The sequence below is a fragment of the Hyaena hyaena genome, unplaced genomic scaffold (genome assembly GCF_003009895.1).
Source record: "Hyaena hyaena isolate Hyena2069 unplaced genomic scaffold, ASM300989v1 scaffold_118, whole genome shotgun sequence".
NCBI classification, from domain to species: Eukaryota; Metazoa; Chordata; class Mammalia; order Carnivora; family Hyaenidae; genus Hyaena; species Hyaena hyaena.
The window spans coordinates 981,990-1,001,574 of record NW_024080751.1 but is presented as its reverse complement, the minus strand read 5'-3'; the positions used below and the strand labels follow the sequence as shown (position 1 = coordinate 1,001,574).

The 19,585-nt window shown below is 58.5% G+C and overlaps 1 protein-coding gene across 1 annotated transcript; it reads right to left on the bottom strand.

The window, feature by feature from the left end:
- Positions 1–1,975: 1,975 nt before the first annotated feature.
- On the bottom strand, positions 1,976–2,623 carry BHLHE23 (basic helix-loop-helix family member e23). Its single transcript, XM_039236964.1, has one exon. The coding sequence runs from the start codon at positions 2,621–2,623 to the stop codon at positions 1,976–1,978; it is 648 nt and encodes a 215-aa protein (XP_039092895.1).
- Positions 2,624–19,585: the final 16,962 nt, after the last annotated feature.

Sequence of the window (19,585 nt, the reverse complement as noted above, 5' to 3'; positions counted from 1 at the left end):
GTGGATACACAGCTTTTGCGTCTAAAAACACCCATTCAATTTAATGTTTTTGAAACCAAGTAACTGGAAGAACTCAAGATTACTTAAACGGTCTTTTTAAAAAATTGTTTTTCATCCAAGATGAGGCCGAGGGATTTTTTTTCCTTCACTTTTTTCTTAGTATGTCATATATTCGCTGAGTGACGGCTTACAGACCGGCTGCACGTCAGGGACTTTTTAGCCTCTGTGATTTAGAAGCGTGTGACCCAGGTTGACACAATTATCTGAAAGTTGAAATTGAGTTCAGTCACAAATGAACATATTTAATTTGATATTAAAATTTAACTGTATAATTTTTCTAAAATCTTGAAATCAAATACTTTGTTCTGAATAGAAAAGTCGTGCTAAACATGTCTGGTTTTAACCAGAATCAGCAACTCTGTTTCAGATTAGGATAAGTCATTTATAAAGTTAATTTACGCTCCCTTTGAAACGACCCTGGGGGTAAGTCGCGCGCACTGGTCCTGTCCTGCCCTCCTTACCTAAAAGGGACTGGAAACATTTCTAAGACTCCCCTTTTTGAATGTGCAAAACTGATAAAGTAGTGTGTTAGGGAGAAGAAAACACAGTGAAGAAATAAATATGGAAATTAGCAAAAACCAGTATTAAGCATATGTCTTTATGAATAAGGCTTAATCACACACTTCATTTTGCAAATACAAAAGGGCCTTTTGAAATGTATTAATTAAAGTTAAATGCTTCAGACAGGCCGCTTTGTAGGGCCGCGGTCCTCACCTCATTAGCATAGCATTAAGGACAGCCAAGGAAATTGGGTTAATAAAGCTGGGCTGAAATGGGACCGGACAGCCAGGACCGCAGGGTGGCTGCCGGCTGAGCCGGGCGCGGGGACCCCTGTGGCGGCAGAATTCTGCGCTGTGCCCTTGACATCAAAGAGGCAGACCCCCCCCCCCCCCCCCCCCCCCCCCCGCACCTCTCCACAGGTCAGGCCCAGCCCCTGGCACCAGCCTACTCACCCCTGGCCGGGCCTCCTCCCCTGGAAACGAGTGGGGGTTGGTGCAGAGGGGGCTTTGCCCTCACCAGTCACCGGAGCTAGACCGGGCCCTTCCCGGACACTCCAGGCCAAGTGCGGTCATGAGCAGTGAGCACCCTCCTCCACGGGGCCGCCCTCAGCGAGGGCGCCCTGCCGCCTCCATCCGACTCCCCGGGGGCCACAGCGGGGACCATCTGATGAGAGCTACGGTGGCCGGGTGGCTGCGGAGCCCAGGGGCTGTTCGGGCCACAAATTCCGCAGACTTGGAGGCAGCCGGGGTAGGCGACGGCTCGCCTCTGGAGGGGAGCGCCTCTAGGCAGGCAGGGATCCAAACATAACACACTCGGACTCCAGGGAGCCCCAGAGCTGCTGGCCGGTCGTCTTACAACGGCGCCTTTCAAACGACAGTTGCCGGCTGGGTCTGGGTCGGGGCGAACGGGGCCGCTTGGGGTCGTGGAGCCTGAAAGCCCGAGGTCCTCGGACAGGCGCCACGGCCTCGGGAAAACGCCCACAGGAGCAGACGCCTTGGGAGGCCGCGCCCCAGCCGCCCAGCCGGGCTGATCGCTTTCCCTGCGCCGGGCGAGAACCGGGCCGGCGGCGAGCAGGACCGCTCCCGGGTCACACCAGCGCCGCGGCTCCGGCTGGAGCCCTGGTTTTCTGCTCAGGGTGCGGTGGCGGCGCCGGGTCGTCCAGGGCTTGGGGCAGGAGGTCAGGAGATTGCCGGTGGGTGCGCTCCAGCGCGGAGCCCGGGGTCCTCCGCTCGGCGCCTCCATCCGATGCCCAGACGTGCTCTGAGCTCCTCCCGCGCTGCACGGTTCTGCGTGCACAGGTTGGAAGTGACTTGGGGCGCCGTGTCCGGGTGGGCAGGGGCCAGTCCGGGCAGGGTGACGCGATCGCGGGAGAAGGCAGAGCGCAGAGGCGGCGGGAGGAGGGCCGGCCGGGCCCTCACGGCTTCTCATTACAGTGTTTGCAAAGCGCCGAGGGCGTCCCGGAGAAGGCGGTGCACTTGTCGGGGCAGGGCAGCGAGGCGCCCGCGGAGAACGGGTACACGGCGGCTTGGCCGAAGGGCGTCAGGGGCGCGGCGGCCACGGGGCCCGCCAGGCCCTGGCCCTGGTTGAGGTAGGCCACGAGGCGCCGCATCTCCTCCAGGGCCTGCGCCTGCATGAGGATGTAGTTCTTGGCGAGCAGCAGCGTGGCGATCTTGGAGAGCTTGCGCACCGACGGGCTGTGCGCGTAGGGGATGACGGCGCGCAGCCCGTCCAGCGCGTCGTTCAGGTCGTGCATCCGCCGCCGCTCGCGCGCGTTGATGCTCAGCCGCAGCGAGCGCTGCTCCCGGGGCCGCCGCCGCGCGTCCCCCGCGCCCCCGGGGCCCCGCCGCCGCCGCCGCCGCCGCTGCTCGAAGGCCGCGTCGTCGTCGCTCTGCTCGCCGCTGCTCGCGGCCGCGGCCGGGGCGCGGGGCGCGGGCCCCGCGGGGGCGTCGCCGCGCGCCGCCTCGGGCCCCCGCGCCCCGCAGGCCGGGCCCGCCGTGGCCGCCGCGGCGCCGCGGCTCAGCGCCAGGGACGCGTCCCCGGACCGCGGCTGGAGCTCGGCCATGGCGGCGCGGTCGGTCCCGGCCGCCCGGGCCCCGCGGCCCCCGGGCCCCGCCTCCCGGGCGCCGCCGCCGCCGCCGCCGCCGCGCTCCGCCCGCCTCGCCCCCTCCCGCCCTCCGCCCCCCTCCCCGCCGCGAGCAGGGCTGGGCCGCGCCGCCTGAGCTCCCACGCGCTCCGCGCCCGTTTTAAGGTGCGGAGCGCCTGCTGGGACTTCGCGGCCGTCCAATCAGGGGGACTTGGTGCCCGGCTGCGCCTGCCGACGGCCGGCAGGGGCGGGGCCGCTGGACGCAGGGAGCCGGAGGTCTGCGTGGGGACCGGCTGGCGGCGGCTCTACCCGCTTCTCCGCGGGTCTGGCCGGGCCCTTCTGCCACCCGGGGGCTGCGGGGGCTCCCGCCCCGAAACGCCCGCGGCTGAGTCCGTTCCTCTGGCGGGAGCCGGAGCGCACAGCGCAGCCCGGGACGCCTTGCCCCGCTGGCCTGGGCCTCCTCTGGGGTCTTGGGGGTGGGGGCAGGTGCCCTCGGGGAGCCCACGCTCAGCTCACGCACAGCTGCGTTACGAGTTTGCACACCGATCATTCTGGCCGCCCGCCCTGTGGTGCCAGGCGGGGGGGCACCATCTGGCCGTCCCTGGGCCTGCGGTCCCGCACTTTCGCAGGGTAAGTCCGTCCTTTTCCACGATCCCACAAGTCACGGTGATTTAAAGCAGGGATTGGACTTTGGGGACAAAACTTGTTTAGGACACACGTCTTGTTTCGATTCTCTGGTATGTCAGGTGTAAGCGTTTCTCACACTTGTCCAGGGGCAGAGGGGGTCTTCTCATTTCTCCTTGCCAGGGTGCGACCTCCGTGGTGGAGATGGGGAGGGTGGACTGTGTCTCAGCCGAGGCCGTGGTGGCATCCCCCGTGGGCGCCAGACCCGGGTGGTCGCCTGGGGGCCCGGGGTGCTGTGACGTAGGGTTCTCTGTTCTGCAGCCCCCCAGCAGCCTGCAGTGGGGCGGGGGCTGTGCTGGTCACTGGGCTCCGCTTCCTCGGGGAGAGGGGTGGGCGGAGCTGGGAGCCTACCCCCACCCCCCAGGAAAGTTCTGGTGGCTGAGGGGAGGGGTGGGGTCTAATGCCAGAGCTGTCTGAAGGTCTGAGGGGGTGGGAGTAACCATGGAGTTTCTCACGGCTGGAAAAGCCCCCGAGCGGTTCAGACGGGGGAGGGTAAGGAGCTGAGGGCATCAGGTTCCCTCCTCAAACGCCAGGTCCCTGTTTGCAGAATGCGCAGCGGGAGTGGCACGGCGCGTGGCCATGCGCCGCCAGCTAACTTTCCTCCGTGTTTCCTCCGTGGACGGAAAACTACCAAGGTAGTGAGTGCACGCTGGCTTCCGGGGCCTTTCAGGAGTCTCGGGTCCAGCCCAGTGGGTGGAGGTCCCGCCAGCCTGGGCACCCACCTTTTCAGTTCTTCCAGTAGGGGGTGGAGGCCAGGACCCCAGACTTTCTCCCAGCTGGGGGGCGACCAGGGGGCTGGGGTGGGCGCATACAGGCTGCCACAGGAGTGTGGCACGTTGGAGGGCAGCAGCGGGGGCCAGCGTGGGGGGGGCCAGGGGCTCCAGGGCTGGGGAACTGACCACACGGGGGAGTCTGGTCTTGGCTGGAAGAACAACACTCGCTGAATGTGCTCGGGGAGACGCTCTTGACTGGCCACTGGGGGCTGGGGACCCCGAGGCACTTCCTCCTGGGTGTCTCTCCAGGCCCGGCAGAGCTGCGGGCGAGGGGGGGACGGACACGGAGAGGTGGGCCAAGTCCACAGGGGCCCTGAGGCCGCAGGAAAAGTGCGTCAGATGACGTCCTGCCTCTGGGGCTCAGGACCGACTGGAGACGACGGGGTTGAGGGGACAGGATGCTACAGACTCAGCGGGAGCGTTTGAATCACCTGGGGGTGTGTCAGCGCAGCGCTATGGAAACCAGCATAGGAACTGTGCAGGTATGGGTGAGGCTGACGTTCCAGACATGACCTTGATTTCTCTTCCTCGATATATAAACACGTAGATATAGATACAGGCATAGGTATAGATAGATATAGATAAGCAATGGGTATTACTCAGTCATCACAGAGAATGAAATCTCGCCTGATGCGGATGGAGCTAGAAAGTTTCATGCTGAACAAATTAAGTCAAAGACAAAGACCGTGTGATTTCATTCACATGCGGAATTTAAGAAACAAACAAGAAAAGGAAAAAGAAAGAGCGAGAGACAAGCCGAGAAACAGACTCCTGAGTTCCGGGAACGCTGATGTCACCAGGGGGGAGGGGTGCGGGGAGGGGGGAACCGGTCGATGGGGAATAAGGGGCGCTTTTGTGATGAGCACCTGGTGATTAAAATAAAAACTTTAAAAAATGGAAATGAAAGATTTAGCCCTGAAGAAAACATCCTGGAGCAGAGTCCCAGCCATGGTTGCAGGTCGGCTTCACCCCGGAGATTAGGTTAAGCTGGTTTCTATGGCGCAGCCCAGGGAGGGGGCACTGGTGGGCATGGAGGTTGGGATGTCTAAACTGCAGGCTGTTTTCTGAATGGCCCCGTAAGCAAGCACCTTCAACAGCTCCGAGACAGACTGGAGGCAGGGGTGGGCCCACATGTGGAGCCCAGGACCCTGAAACAGCCTTTACGGGGTTCGCCCCCCCATGGATGAAAAAGCAGCCGCAAATCCCCGCAAGGCGCCACCGTTTTTCGGTCAGACGCCGCCACCTGCTGGCCACCAGGAGACTGCGCTCGGCCGCCGGGCTCGCTGGCTCCTCGGAGGTGGGGGCGGCCGGTGCCCATCTCCCGCCCTCTGGGCTCCAGCCCCTCCCCTCCCTCCCGGGCTCCTTCTTCCCCCTCTCTGGGCTCCTGCTCTCCCCTGACCAGCGCCTGCTCCCCGGTGGCCCAGGCTGGTTCCCAGCTTCCTGCTGTCTGTCGCGCTGGTCCCTGGCTTGCTGGCCCCGGTTCGGTGGCTCAAGGGCCGTCCTCGGCCCAGCTTTCCCCAGCTCTGAGCCCTGCATCCTTGCAGGAAGGGACGGCGGAGGGGGAGGCAGGGCTGCACAGACTCAGCTGCTTACAGGGGCTACGTGGCCTCCCTGGGCCTGTCTCCCCATCGGTAAAGCGGGACTGTTTGTAACTGAAGGTTGTTCTGAACAGTGGCTCCTCCCCCTCCAGGCAGCCACTCTGGGTGCAGCCATGGTCCTGTGCGAGGCCGGCCCTTCTGCCGCAGCTGAGCTGGGATAGTCAGATGCCGCAGGGATGGCGCTGGCCGCTCCTGCACCTGGCTGGACTCGCTGGGGCTTGGGAAGGGGGGGCAGCGGGGCAGGTGGGCGCCCACGCGGAGCACCGTCACCTGGGGGCCGGCGGGCAGGCCGGGGCGGGGGGAGAGGAGCTGGCCGCTGCGTGGAGGCCCCACTTCCGCATCTGCAGATGGAGCGGCGTGGAGACAGGCCAAGGAGCGGCCGTGGCTGCTGTGGGCACACTGTGTGGGCCTCCTGGGGGATTCCCAGCCTCAGGGGCGGAAGCCCCCCCCTCCCCCTCCCCGTCAGTGTTGGAAAGGAGCCTGCGCGGTGAGGTCTCTGTCTCCTAGCGCAGGGTCCTCCTCACTGCTACATCAGTCGTGACGTTTCGGCTGTTTCTGGTCAAACACCACTAACGAATAGCATCTTTCACGTGGGAAGCCGCGCCGGCCGTGATGGGGGCGTGGGGGGTTTACACACAGACGTTCTCTGAAAGATGCCGAACGCACGTTTATTTCACATCTCTGAATGTTTTTATTGGTTTTCTTTTACATCTCTGTACCTGTTTTCCGATTGTGCCTCTTTTTCTGTGATATTTCTCCAGTCCGAGAGGCCAAACGAGGTTGCAGCTCTTTGCTGTTTTGTGTGGATGACTCCTCGGCCCACCTCTGGCTCGCCAAGGCGGGGAGGAGGCCGGGTGCTTCCTCCGGGATTTCAAGTGGGACCCTGACCTCAGCCCCCATTGTCTTTCTGGGCCTCTGGTGATGGAGGGAGTGCTGCTTAGCTCAGCTTAGAGTGGCACATGGCTGTGTGCGCCTCTTACCAAGAGTCCCAGGCAGGCAGAGCTTAGTGCTTAGTATACGCCCTCAAAGCCCCAGGGTCTGTGCTGCAGTGCCAAGGGTTTCGATTGGCATCTACCTATCTCTGCCCCGTGTTGCTGCACCCTCCTTGGGGAGAGGAGATAGACTGGCCCTGGTCTGCTTACAAGAAGCTGGGTTTTTTTTTTTAATTTTTTTTTTTTTTTTAATTTAGAAAGAGTAAGCATGAGAGAGGGAGGGGCGGAGAGAGAGGGAGAGAGAGAGAATTTCAAGCAGGCTCTGCACCGTCAGCGCTCGATCCCATGGAGATCCCATGGGGCTCAGTCCCATGAACTGTGAGCTCACGACCTGGGCCAAAACTGAGAGTTGGAAGCTCAACCGACTTGAGCCGCCCAGGCGCCCCCAAGAAGCTGTTTTTGGTCTAGGTGTTGTTAGAAGCTTTGCAGAATTACCACCTTTGATATTTTTACAGCACTGGGAAATTTACAAAGGACCCCCTGACCCCTCAGCAGGCACTGAGCCAGGCGGATGAGAACAGCTTCACTGAGGCATAATTCACATACGACACTGATCACCCACTGAAAGTGCACATTTCAGAGGTTCTCTGTATGTCCGCGGTGTTATGCGTCTCTCATCACAATCTATTTTAAGATACGTTTATCACACCACAAAAGAGATCCTGTATTCACCCACCCACTCCCCGTTCCTCCCCTCCCCCAGCCCCTGGCAACCACCCATCTCCTTTCTGTGTCTATGGATTTGTCTCTTCTGGACATTTCGTGTGACTACAATCATACCTTGTGGGCTTTCCGACTGGCTTCTCTCACTGAGCATGCTGCTCTCAGGCTCTGCCGCATCGTGGGAGAGGAGGTTTTAATGCAGCGTGAACTAGTGGCCTGTGGCCCCTTGATAGGGTACATATAAGCCAGTTCCCGACTGCCTCCTGAATGTTTTTCACGACTCTCAGATCCTGTCGCGTCAGTGAGACCTTCAGATCGCCCGCAGAGGGGGCACCCGCTGGGTGTTCGGGAAGGATGTCTTGGAGGCAGGTGCAGCATGCATCAGTATGAATTCATCTCCTCAAATTGTCTCCTTGGTTTGTGGCCCAGCCACTGACCTAGAGCAATAAACAGAGTGAGTCAGTGTAGCAGCCTGGGCAGGGTCTCGGTGCGTGCTCACCCTCGCCACCCGGCTCCCTCTTCTCCATCACCAGACAGATTCCTGACCAGTTTCATCTCTTTCCACCTACAATGCCCAGTAGCTGTCACTCACCTACAAGATAGAGTCCCTGCCGCCTGGAGGTCCTCCAGGCCTTTCACACCTTGCACCCCATGCTGAGCCTCACCCCCGGTGCCCCTGGTGCTGGTGCCAGGGATGTGTGATGTGGGGTGTTCCTGGTTTCAGTGCTTTGGCTTTAGACATCTTCCCATTTGGAGCACCCCTGCCCATCCCTTCAGGCTGAATGCACTTCCTCCTCCAGGAAGCCTTCCTGACACCCTCTCCCCAGCCCCTAGCTGGACAAGGTGTCCATCTTTTGTGCTTCATTAGGAGCTATGAGCTTGGCCAGGAGATTTCTGGACATTCACTCAAGGCTCGGCATTTCCCTCTGGAAACACAGTCTTCATCCCCAACATTTAGGTAAGAAGCCTTTACATTTCTTTGAAGTGGGGCACCCGGGTGGCTCAGTCGGTTAAGTATCTGACTTCAGCTCAGGTCATGATCTCACAGTTTGTGTGTTCGAGCCCTACATCAGGCTCTGTGCTGACAGCTCAGAGGCTGGAGCTGATTCAGATTCTGTCTCCCTCTCTCTGCCCCTCCCCTGCTTGTGTTCTGTCTCCTAGAAGTAAATAAACATTAAAAAAATATTTAGATATATGAATACCTTTTTTGTTGATTTCTAATTTTATTACATTGTGGTTGGTAAACATGGCTCATGTAAAAGATGGGAATTTTATTGGACACAGTTGAAATCATATATATACATTTACCTAAATTCAGTCAAGTGTATGTATTGTGTTGTTCAAATCCTTCCTATTCCTATTTTTCGTGTATTTGGTAGCTGCTGAGATGTGACAGGCCTCTCCCCGTGTAACTGGACTGTATTAGAGGAGAGCAGACAACCGTCCGTGAAGCCATTCTGCTGGTGCGTCAAGATTGCTCTGAAAAATATGTTCTCTAAAGACATTAATGTATCCCTTAGTTTCTTTTAAAAGAACAGTTTTAAAGTTTATAGAAAACTGATGGGAAAGTGTTTCCTCTTACACCCTCCCCCGACCCCAGTCCTCCGTTATTAGCTTCGAAGGTGGAGCTGCAGGCGTTACAGTTGACGTCCGATGCTGATACATTATGATTAACTAGAGTCCGTAGTTCACATCAGCCTTGTCGTCTTGTGCTGTGGGTTCTGTGGCTTCGCGCAGATGTGTAGTGACACGTATGCATCACACAGAACAGTTACAATGCCTTAAAAACCCCCTCTCCGCTGCCCCACCAGTTGTCTCTCCCTCCCTCCCTTTCCCTAAATTGCTATAACCATCTCATGTGCTTAATTTTTGTGTGTGAAAGTATGTTGTTGTATGTAGTGTCTTATATAAGTTCATTTGGTCAAATTCACTGTATCATTAAAAATGTCTACATGGTTACAAATATCTCTGTTTCTTCTGTTAGTTGTTGGCAATTATGAAGGAACTTGCTATAAACATCCATGTGCTTATAACTGACACCACAGAAATACAAAAGATCATGAGACTGTTGTGAACGGTTGGACACCAACAAGTCGGACGGCCTGAAGAAATGGGCAAATCCCTGGAAACATAAGCCGGTGTGACTGAGTCATGAAGGGAGAGAAAGCCTGAGCAGACTAATGACTAGTAAGGAGATTGAGTCCGTAATTAAGAACCTCCCGACAAAGAGAAGCCCAGGACCAGATGGCTTCTTCATGGGTAGATTCTATCAGACATTTAAAGAAGAATTAACATGGATCCTCTCAGAATCTTCCAAAAAATTGAACAGGAGGAAACAGTTCCAAAATCATTTTTTGAGTCCAGCATTACCCTGATACCAAAACCAAGCAATTACACTGCAGGAAAAGAAAATTACAGGCCAATATCAAGATAAGAAGGAAATAAAAGGCATTCAGACCAGAAAGGAAGAAGTAAACTTGTCTCTGTGTGAAGATAATGTGGTGTTACACAGAGATCTTCCTGGACTTAGGAGAGGGTCACATCCTGATAGACACATCATAAATTGAAACTATCACAAGTAGGAAATGCACTTAATGCACTTCACCTGCCACACATCACGTCTTAGCCTCGCTGACCTTTTTTTTTTTTTTTTAATTTTTTTAAATTTATTTCTAGGAGAGAAAGAGAGAGACAGCGTGAGCAGGGGAGGGTCAGAGAGAGAGGGAGTCACAGACTGAAACAGGCTCCAGGCTCTGAGCTGGCAGTCAGCACAGAGCCCGACGCGGGGCTCGAACCCACGAACCGCGAGATCATGACCTAAGCGAAAGTCGGACGCTTAACTGACTAAACCACCCAGGCACCCCTTAGCCTCGCTGACCTTAAATGTGCTCAGAACATTGCCATGAGCCTACAAGTTGGGCAGAGTCATCTAACGTAAAGCCCATTTTATAATAAAGTGTTGAATATTTGATTTATTGAATACTGTATGGAAAGTGAAAATAGAATGGTTGACTGGATGCAGAATCACTGTAAGTGTATTTGTTGTTGACCTTCCTGATCACGTGGCTGCCTGGGAGCATCACAAGGCAGGATTGGACTGCATTATTTTAGCTGGGAGAAAGATCAAATATCAAAGTATGGTTTCTACTAAGTGTGTATTGCTCTCACACCATTGTAAAGTCAAATAATCACAAGTAGGGGATTGTCTGTATAGAAACCTCTAACCCTTTTTAAAGACTCCATGAAAAAAACTGTCACAACTAATAAAATAATTCAGGAAAGTTGCAAGATACAAAATTAATATACAAAAATCAGTTGTTTCTGTATGCTAACAATAAACCATCAGAAAGAGGAATTAAGAAAATAATCCCACTTACAATTGCATCAAAAAGAATAAAATAACCAGGAATAAATTTAGCCATGGAGGTGACAGACCTGTTCTCTGAAAACTATGACATTGATGACAGACATTGAAGATGACACAAATAAATGGAGAAACATTCTGTGCCCATGGATTGAATTTAATATTGTTAAAATGTCTATACTGTCTAAGGCCATCTATAGGTTTGATGCAATCCTTATCAAGATTCCAATGGCATGGTTTTTTTTTTATGAAATAGAAAAAAAAAAAAAGCAATCCTAAAATCTGTATGGAGTCACAAAATACCCTGAGTAGCCAAGACAGCATTGAGAAAGAGGACCAAAGCTGAAGGCATCATGCTTCCTTCTTTAAAACCATGGTACAAAGCTGTAGTAATCAAAAGAATGTGGCTTTTGCATAAAAACAGAAAAATGGACCAGTGGAACAGAACACAGATCCCAGAAATAAATCTACACATATATGGCCAATTAATTTATGGCAAAAAGAGCCAGGAGTATTTAATGAGGGAAGGACAGTCTCACAACAGATGGTGTTGAGAAATCTGGAAAGCCTCATGCAAAAGAATGAAACTGGTCCCCTATCTTAAACCATCCACAAAAATCAACTCAAAATGGATTAAAGACTTGAACATAAGACCTTGAACATTAAACATTAAAGACTTGAACATAAAACTGCTAGAAGAAAACACAAACAGTAACCTCCCTGATATTGGTCTTGGTGATGATTTGTTTTAGATTTGACACCAAAAATAAAGGCAAAAACAAACTACTGGGACTACATCAAACCAAAAAGCTTCTGCTCAGCAAAGAAAACTTTCAACAAAATGAAAGTATATCCTACAGAATGGGAGAAAATATTTGCAAGTCATATTTGTGATAAGGGGGTAATATCCAAAGTATGTAAAGAACTCATACAACTCATTAGCAAAAAACACAAACTGATTAACAAGTGGGCAGAGCCTTGGCCTCAGACTCTTGAGGAAATGGAAGCTGGACTGTGCTCCCTGCTGCTGGCAGATCATTCACTCTGGGGCCCAAGCATGGTGAGGCCTCTAATGTCCCATCCCTGGCTTCGAGCAGTCACACTCATGCTGACTGAAGTTGACAGGGAAGGTGGCAGGGGAGGGCCGTGAGCACCCCGATGACAGGGCTGGCGTCCTGGAGGCAGAGCCTGCAGAGGTTAGAAACAAGATCAGAGGCTGGTGGGCCCCAGGTTTTCCTCGGCAGAGGCGTCTCTGTAATACCAACGTGGGGCAGTGTGGAAATGCCACCTAGGGCTCCTGGGCACCTTTCTGTCTTCACCAGGGGCACTAGGACGGAACGTCCTGAGAGTTCTCCCAATTTCTTTCCTTTTCCATGGGGAGGGCTGTGCTCTGGCCCACCTGTGAAGGGAGGGGGATCCGAGCCAGCTCCTCCGGTCCTGGTCAGGCACCGCTCTCGGAAGCTTGTGGAAGCACAGACAGACCTCGCTCCTTCCTTCTGCTGCTCATGCAGGTGCTTGGAGTCACCCCTTTCTTTGCTCACTGCCACCACTCCCCACCCCGTCCAGCCCGTTGGCCTCAGTGTTCACTGAGGCGAGGTTTCTGTAGCTACCCCCCCCCCCATGGGTCTCCAGCAGTGCCGCAGAGGGGGCTGCATCAGCTCTGTGTGTGTGTGTGTGCGTGTGTGTGTGTGGTGCTTCTGCCTCGGCTCCCTCGATGCCTCTGGCCCCTGGACATATTGTCCTTGGGAGAGAGATGTGCCTGGCACCTGCTTGCAGCGAGGGCCCAGGGAGTTGGCGGCCCTCCTTGGACCCCCTGGCCCCGCCCAGCCCACGCCATGTGGAGCAGACAGGCTGTTCTGTGGCGCCTGCTCCGATTCCCAGCACTCGGGACCGCGCAGCAGGAGAACCTGAGAGCCCCCCTGCATCTCCCGCGGCCGCGCGGGCTCCCATGTTTGTTCTCCCCCAGGTGACGAGGCAGATCCTGGTGAAGAACGTCAGGCACGTCCCTCCTGACGCGCCCTCACTCAGAGTAAGACTGTGGCCTACGTGGCCCTTCGCCAGGGCCCCTGGCTGCGGCTCGGAGCTGGGGAGAAGAGCAGCCTCATCCCCCCGCCCCTGGCCCCCAACACCTGTCGGCAGTACTTTCCCTGCAAGAGCCATGCCACTCCCTCTGCCCCCTGCACCCCTCCCTGGGGGCCTGCCCTTCCTCCCCCCCACACCTCCCTGGGGGGCCATTCCCCTCCACCCCCTGCACCCCTGAGGGGGGACCACTCCCTCCGCCCCCTGCACCCCTCCCTGGGGGCCTGCCCTTCCTCCCCCCCACACCTCCCTGGGGGGCCATTCCCCTCCATCCCCTGCACCCCTGCGGGGGGACCACTCCCCCCACCCCTGCATCCCTCCCAGGGGGCCTGCCCAAGTCCTGCTTCAACTTCTGTCCTCTGTGCCCCCGGCCCACTCCTCCCCTGCTAACCAGCTTACTGGTGCTGGTCCCAGCTCAGCTGCTGCCCTGTCGCTCGTGTTCTCTGCTGGTGATCAGAGATCAGGCACTGGCTGCCCATCACTTGCTGAGGTTGCCTGAGGTCACTGTGCCCTGGGCCTCTGGGCACACCTGCAGAGTGTGGGCGGGAGTGAGGGCTCCGCATGGGTGTGGCTCAGCACCCCCGCCACACCTCCAGTGACTAGGGGTGAGGAGGTGGCCCCTTAGGGGCAGTTCTACTTCTGGCCTCCAGGGGGCAGCAAGCCCCTGGGTTTGTGGGTCCAGCAGCCACTTCCAAGGCAGGTTTGGGGGCGGCAGAAGCATGGAGTCCAAGTGCAGACCTCAGGCCCTGGGCCCTCTGGAGTAACCAGGACACAGCCCCGGACCCCTTACCCTGCCCCTCGCAGCCCTGCGTCAAGGTGAGGTCCAGCGGGCATGGGGGCTGCAGGCACCAGCAGCTGTTCTGGGCCCGGGAGGGGGCACCAGGGACAGGGAAGGGCTGCGGGGAGGTGCAGGGGTGTCCGTGCAACGCTGAGGGCCCAGCCCGGTGCCCGAGGATGGTGGGCTCTCACTGCGGGGGGGATCCGGGCCCAGGAGGCTGAGGATGGCCCCAGACGCAGGAGAAAATGGCTTTGGCGGACAGTGCTCGGGGCCCAGGTCCCTGAGGCCAGGCCTTTGGCAGCCGACACTGGACCCCCAACTCTCTTCTCACCCGGGCAAGGCCCAGCCATGGCACCTGACTCCCAGGTGCTGTGCACTTTAGGTAAATGTGCGGACGGGACCCGTGTGTGTGGACAGGGCCTGTGAGTGGGGACGGGGCCTGTGTGTACAGACGGGACCCGTGGGTGCCATGCAACTCACACACTTCAGTGGGTCACCTTATTGGGATGATGGCAGTGTGGACCCGGGGCCTGCCCAGCCGTCCAGGAAGGCCTTCCTCAGTCTTCCCCATCTGTGAAATGGGTTAGCCAGGCTGAGGGCTCCTGCAGGGATGATGGCAGGTAGGCCTCCCACGTGGGTGTCCCGTCTCCTTGGTCGCTCAGCCCGCAGCACTTTGAACCTGATTCTGAGGCCCGCCACCGTGGCACTGAGTCAGATGGTGTGGCCGTTCCGCGCCCTGGCTGCCCAGTGTCCCCAGGGCAGCAGACAGGAGCCTGTCTCCCCACTGGTCCCCTCACGGCCAACAAGACACAGCCCTGGGTCACCGGCCGGTCTGGATGACGGGTCACATCCTGGCCCAGGGCCCACCGACAACTGCTGCTGTGTTTGCGTGAAGTCCCCTGTGTGGACGCCCACTGGAGGCTCGTGGCCCCAGCTGGGCTGTGGCTGGTTGGCCGGGGTTCGAGGGACGTCTGTCTGGCCGTGTCCCATGAGCCTCACTGCCCCCAGCCTGTGGAGTCCTGCGGGCATGTCCCTTTGTCATCGCTGGCGAGGGGACGTCCTCCCGGATCCACACACGGATCCACTAGCCTCTGGCCCTGGACAAGGTGTCCTGGCCTCCCCTGACGCGTCTCCTGTCTCCAGGTCACGTGGTTTCCCGGGCACGCGCCCCCCACACGGCAGCTGCTTTCTCCCATTCCCGTGTCGCTGAGCGCTGGGTGTTTACAGCGATGCCATCTTTATCTTTACTATTAGCATATCAGATGCGGCTGAGTTTCGCCCGCTAGTGGTGGCTCTGTCCCGGGGCGGAGCTGTGGGCTCGCGCCCCAGCCACCGAGCCACCGCCGCATGGCCCACGTTGTGCGGGAGGAGCCCACGGCACATCGTTAATCAGTCTGCTTCCAATGCTCGATTACCTCCCAAAAATGAAAAATAAAACAGTATTTTATATACCCACGTGTTTTCCGTGTCTGGCCACCGTGTTCGTCTGTGTAGAACAGCCTGGTGTCGCTCGCTGTGCCTGGAGAACTTTGACGGATTTTCCCTGAAAGCTGCGGGTGATAAATCCTGACTTTATTTGTTTAAAAATGTTTTATCTGTGAAGATATTTTTGTGCGAAGTCAGGTTTAGCGGGACAGATCTTCCTTCCGCTGGTACTTTAAAGCCATCCCCTTACTGTGTGTGGCCCGTACGGTGTCACCGAGCAGCCTGTTGTAGGCCGGTCCCGTCCCGCGGTGTGTGATTTGTCTGTCTGCCTGGCGCTTGCGCTTCCCTTTATGGCCGGTTTCCGACAGTTTCACGGGCGCCGCCGCACGCGGTTCTGGGCGGGGTTCACTCTACGGGACACTCCCTCCAGCTCTGGATTTTCGGCAGATTTGGAAAACTTCACCATTATTTTTTAGGGCATATTTTTCTGTCCCTCCACCGTTGTGGTGGCCGACGTGTCACTGATACTCTTTGTTCAGTCCATTTATCCCCCTCTGAGCTTCCCTTCGGAAGCTCTGTCTTCACGCTTCCTTTTTTTCCTTTGCGACGTGCGATTTGCTGTTCATCTTGTCCCTTGTGTTTGTCACGTTGGAAGTGGCATTTCTCACGTGTGGGAGTCACGTTGCCCCCGCAGTGATGCTCCTTCTGATGCTCCGAGTCCCTCTGCCGTTCGGGGCCTGCGGCGGCCGCCCATTTTCCTCCTGCTGCGGGGCAGGCTTCCCCTCTTCCTGCCCCTGGGCACCTTGCTGGGCCCCTGACTCTGGGGGTCCTGGGCTGCTGGTGCGGGGTTTGCCATGGCGCTTGGGGGAGGTGGCTGTGCTGCACAGCTAAGTCCGTAGGGGTCAGGTCAGCCCTTTCCCAGCCGGCTTTCATGTTGACAGGGAGCCCTGGGGCACGTACCCCAGAGAGGCCCTCGGGGCGCCGCCCGGTGCCCCTTGCTGGGGGTGCACGTTGCCCCGGCGCCGCCTGAGTCTTGCCATGTCCTCATCTGGGGGCGCCGCGCCCTGTGTGTGCAGACCCACATCCGCTCCAGCTCAGGGCCCCTGTGCAGATCTCTGGGCTCCCCCGGACGGCACTCGGGTCCTTGGCCCTGGGTTTCCCACTGCCTTGGCCTCCTTGATTCTGGCCTCTGTCTCCTCGGCTCAGAGAGGCGTCTGGGTCCGTGGCCCGTCCTGAGCCGCAGCCTGGGGACTGTCCCCGCCAGCGAGCTGGTAGCCAAGGGCCCTGAGACGGGCTTCTCTCCCTCAAAGGTCACAGTCCCGTGTGGTCCGGGTCCTCTCGGGTCTTTCTGCCATGTCTGCTCCCCCAGCCCGCTGCCCAGGAGCTGGGGCTTCTGAGTCTGTCACTTTTACTAAACGAGGGAGGCGCCCGCTCTGAGAGCTTTGCCAGGCACTCGGTGACCTTGTTCCCCTCCCCCAGAGGGTCAGCTTGTCCAGGGTCACGTGGCCCTGGGGGCAGAGCCAGGGACATGCTGCATCTGTCTGGAGGCAGGCGGGATAAAGTCCAGCCCCAGGCTTGGGACCTGGGGCCCCGGGGTCCAGAGTCCTGGGCTGGGGGGGCTGCACTCTTACCTGGGGGCCGCGAGGGGACCTGGCTCTCCCGCCCCCACCCCCATCCCTGTGACCGGACTCTCCGGATGGATGTGGTGACAGCTTTGTGTCAGAGCTCCAGCCGTTGTGGGGGTCCCGCTGGGCACGGGGTCTGTAGAGACCTGGGGGCCTGGGCCCGTGGAGGAGAGGGGCCGTCACACCTCAGCTGCCCCTTCCGCATCTCACAGCTGGCCCGGGGGGCTGGCCTCGACCTGCCCTGAGCCCCTGACACCGCCCCGGGGCGGTGTCCTGGGCGGCCTGCGTGTCGGAGAAGGCGTGAACGCCTCGAGCAGACAGGGACCCTCGAGACACACTGAGAGCAGATGGAGCGTGTCTGTCACTGATGCTTATTCCCATGGCTCCCACGTTATTGCTCAAATGATTTTGTATTTGGCTGAGATTAAATATTAATACATAGAAATTAAAAAATGAGGTATTCCAGGCCCCTAAACAATCGCTTATGACAAATGAATGATATGCGAGGGGCCTGCAGGACCCTATGGCCCAGCCCGCTTGCTCCGTGAGTGCGTTTGCTGTTTATGAAGGTGAGATTGATGGGGGGGGGGGGGATCTCTGCTCCTGCCAGACCCACGAGCATGAGCAACACTTCTGACATTGCCCACAGCCCCTCCCCCGTTTCTGTGGGGCGGGGAGGGCGTCCGAGCAGCAGAGGGAGAGCCGGCTGGGGTCTGGGAGACCCGCGTGCGGGGCAGACTCGGGGGTGGCCTCCAGTACCAGCCCCACACCCGTCTGGCGTCTCTTCCAGCTCTGACCTTCCTTGGAGCTGGGGCCCCAGCACTTGCAGGTGAAGGAATCTTGACTAATCCAAACGGGTTTAAGGAAAAAAGGGACCTCTGGGCTTTCAGTTGTACGAAAGGACGGCTTCAGGCACCGCTGGATCTAGGTGTCTGACGCGGGCAGGGGGCTCTGCCCTGCTCTCCGGCGGGCAGCCCCAGGGCGGCCCCGCAGCCTTCACGTCCCTGCCGGCACCTGCTCCCTCCTGGCCGGGACGTTGCGTCCTGAGTGTCATTGCCGACCCCTGGTCCTTGTGGTTTGGTTGGCTGACCCCACCCCCACCCGAGAGATGAGCACCCTCAGAGCCTCCCCCTCCCGCAGGAGAGGCAGCTGGGTCCAGCCCAGCGAGCACCAGCACCTGGTCCCGTCCTGGGACCACCCCCATCTAGACGGAGCAGCCCCTGTGGGTGCCCTGCAGGCCTGCCCCCGTCTGCAAAGCAGAGCCACTTAGCTGTGCTAGTCTCAGGAAGACTTCCTGGAGGAGGCTGCACTGGGTTGTATTTGATGCCGATGTGCACCGACGCAGAGGCACCACAGCTGATGAAAGCTGTCTGCTCCGCGCTCGCGGCCAGAACTCCATGCTGATGCGCGTGTTCAGCTGAACGCTGTGACCACGAAGCTCCGGTGTCTGCAATGTCCTCCTTTGTGTCCTCTGCCCCTTGCTCCTCTCCGGGGGGCCCTGTGAGCCGAGACCCCCTGGGCCCACGACCCTCGTGCTGTGTTCCTGGCCGGGGCCCACCTGACTGCCACCGGGCTGTTCCCTGCACACCCACGGGGCAGGACGGCTGACTCCTGCGTGTCGCTGCTCGCCCACGGCTGGATCTGTGGCTGGGATGGTGGCCATGTCACACTCTCACACTGTCGCCCGGGGCAGGGGCCCCTGGGGCAAGCGGGTGCGGGGTCCTGTCTGGAGGCTGTGAGCCACCGCAGTGAGTGGAGGCTGTGACCTTACGATCCTCGACTCCATTTTCCTTCCAGAGGCCCCTTATTTTCCAGCAGATTCTGTGTGGCCGGCAGGGGAACGGCTGCGGTCCTCAGGTAGGGCTGCGGTGGGAGGGAGGGGCTGCTAGGGGTCACGGGGACCACGTTCTCATGTAAGAGACTGAGGACTGAGCACAACACAAAGTGGCCTTGGAGAAATTTTAAATTTTTAAGATGAGTTAAAACTGGAGTAACCATTTGAAATATTTTGGCCACGAAAGTAGCCAATGGGGAAAACGTGGGGCTCGGAAGCGCCCCAGACCCTGTGTTGGGTACGCCTCAGCGCCTCAGGCCCCCAGATGCTCATCAGGCCCGTCAGCTCCTGGGGCCCGCGGCCGGCGGTCCTGCCCGCGCTCGCCCCTGGAGGCCGCGTCACACTCTGCGGAGACCGTGCAACTTCACCCCCTCAGAACAGGGCGGGGCATCTGCTCGTGAAGTGAAGGTGCACAGACCGGAAGCCACCTCCCGGGGCTGAGCCCTCCGTGCAGGGACTCGGGCGCCCCCTGAGGCTGTCCGTTCTCCACCTTTGTCCCAGGGTGCTCACGCGCTATGTGGCTCTGGAAAGAACGTTCCAGAGCCCCAGGGGCCCCGGGAGTGCTGGGCAGGGCTGAGGGGCCGGGGAGCAGGAAGAACCACCCACGGCACGGGCTTCCCTGCAGGGCCGGGAAGGGACACCTGCGGGCCCAGCACGTGTGCAGACGTGGGGCCTCGAGGGAGACCTCCGGCCGGCTTGCCGCGTGCCCTCCTCGGGCTGCGATCCTCTGGTCACTAAATCTCGCTCTCAGCCCAGCCAGGCCACCAGCCGCTGAACCCAGTGGACGGGGGGCCAGGGGAGGAAGCGCATGGACCCAGGTGCCAGGTGGGGCCCAGTGTGATCTGCTGCCACAAGTTTGCTGTGGCCGCGTGCGTGTTGCCAGCGCGCCCAGTGGGGCCAGCGTGTGGGCAGCCCGGGGCGTGGGTCCTGTCTCGGCTCCGGAGGCCGGACGTCCGTGAGGAAGGTGCGCGCTGGGCCGAGTCTGAGTCCTTGGGTGGCTGTGGGCGCGTGGCCTTGTCTGTGCGCCCGTGTCCCAACGTCCCCGTCCTAGAGGACAGAGGCCGGTGAGACCCTCTGCGGCCGCCCTGCTTCCCATTGAGCTCACGTTCGGAGGTCCTGGGCCTCG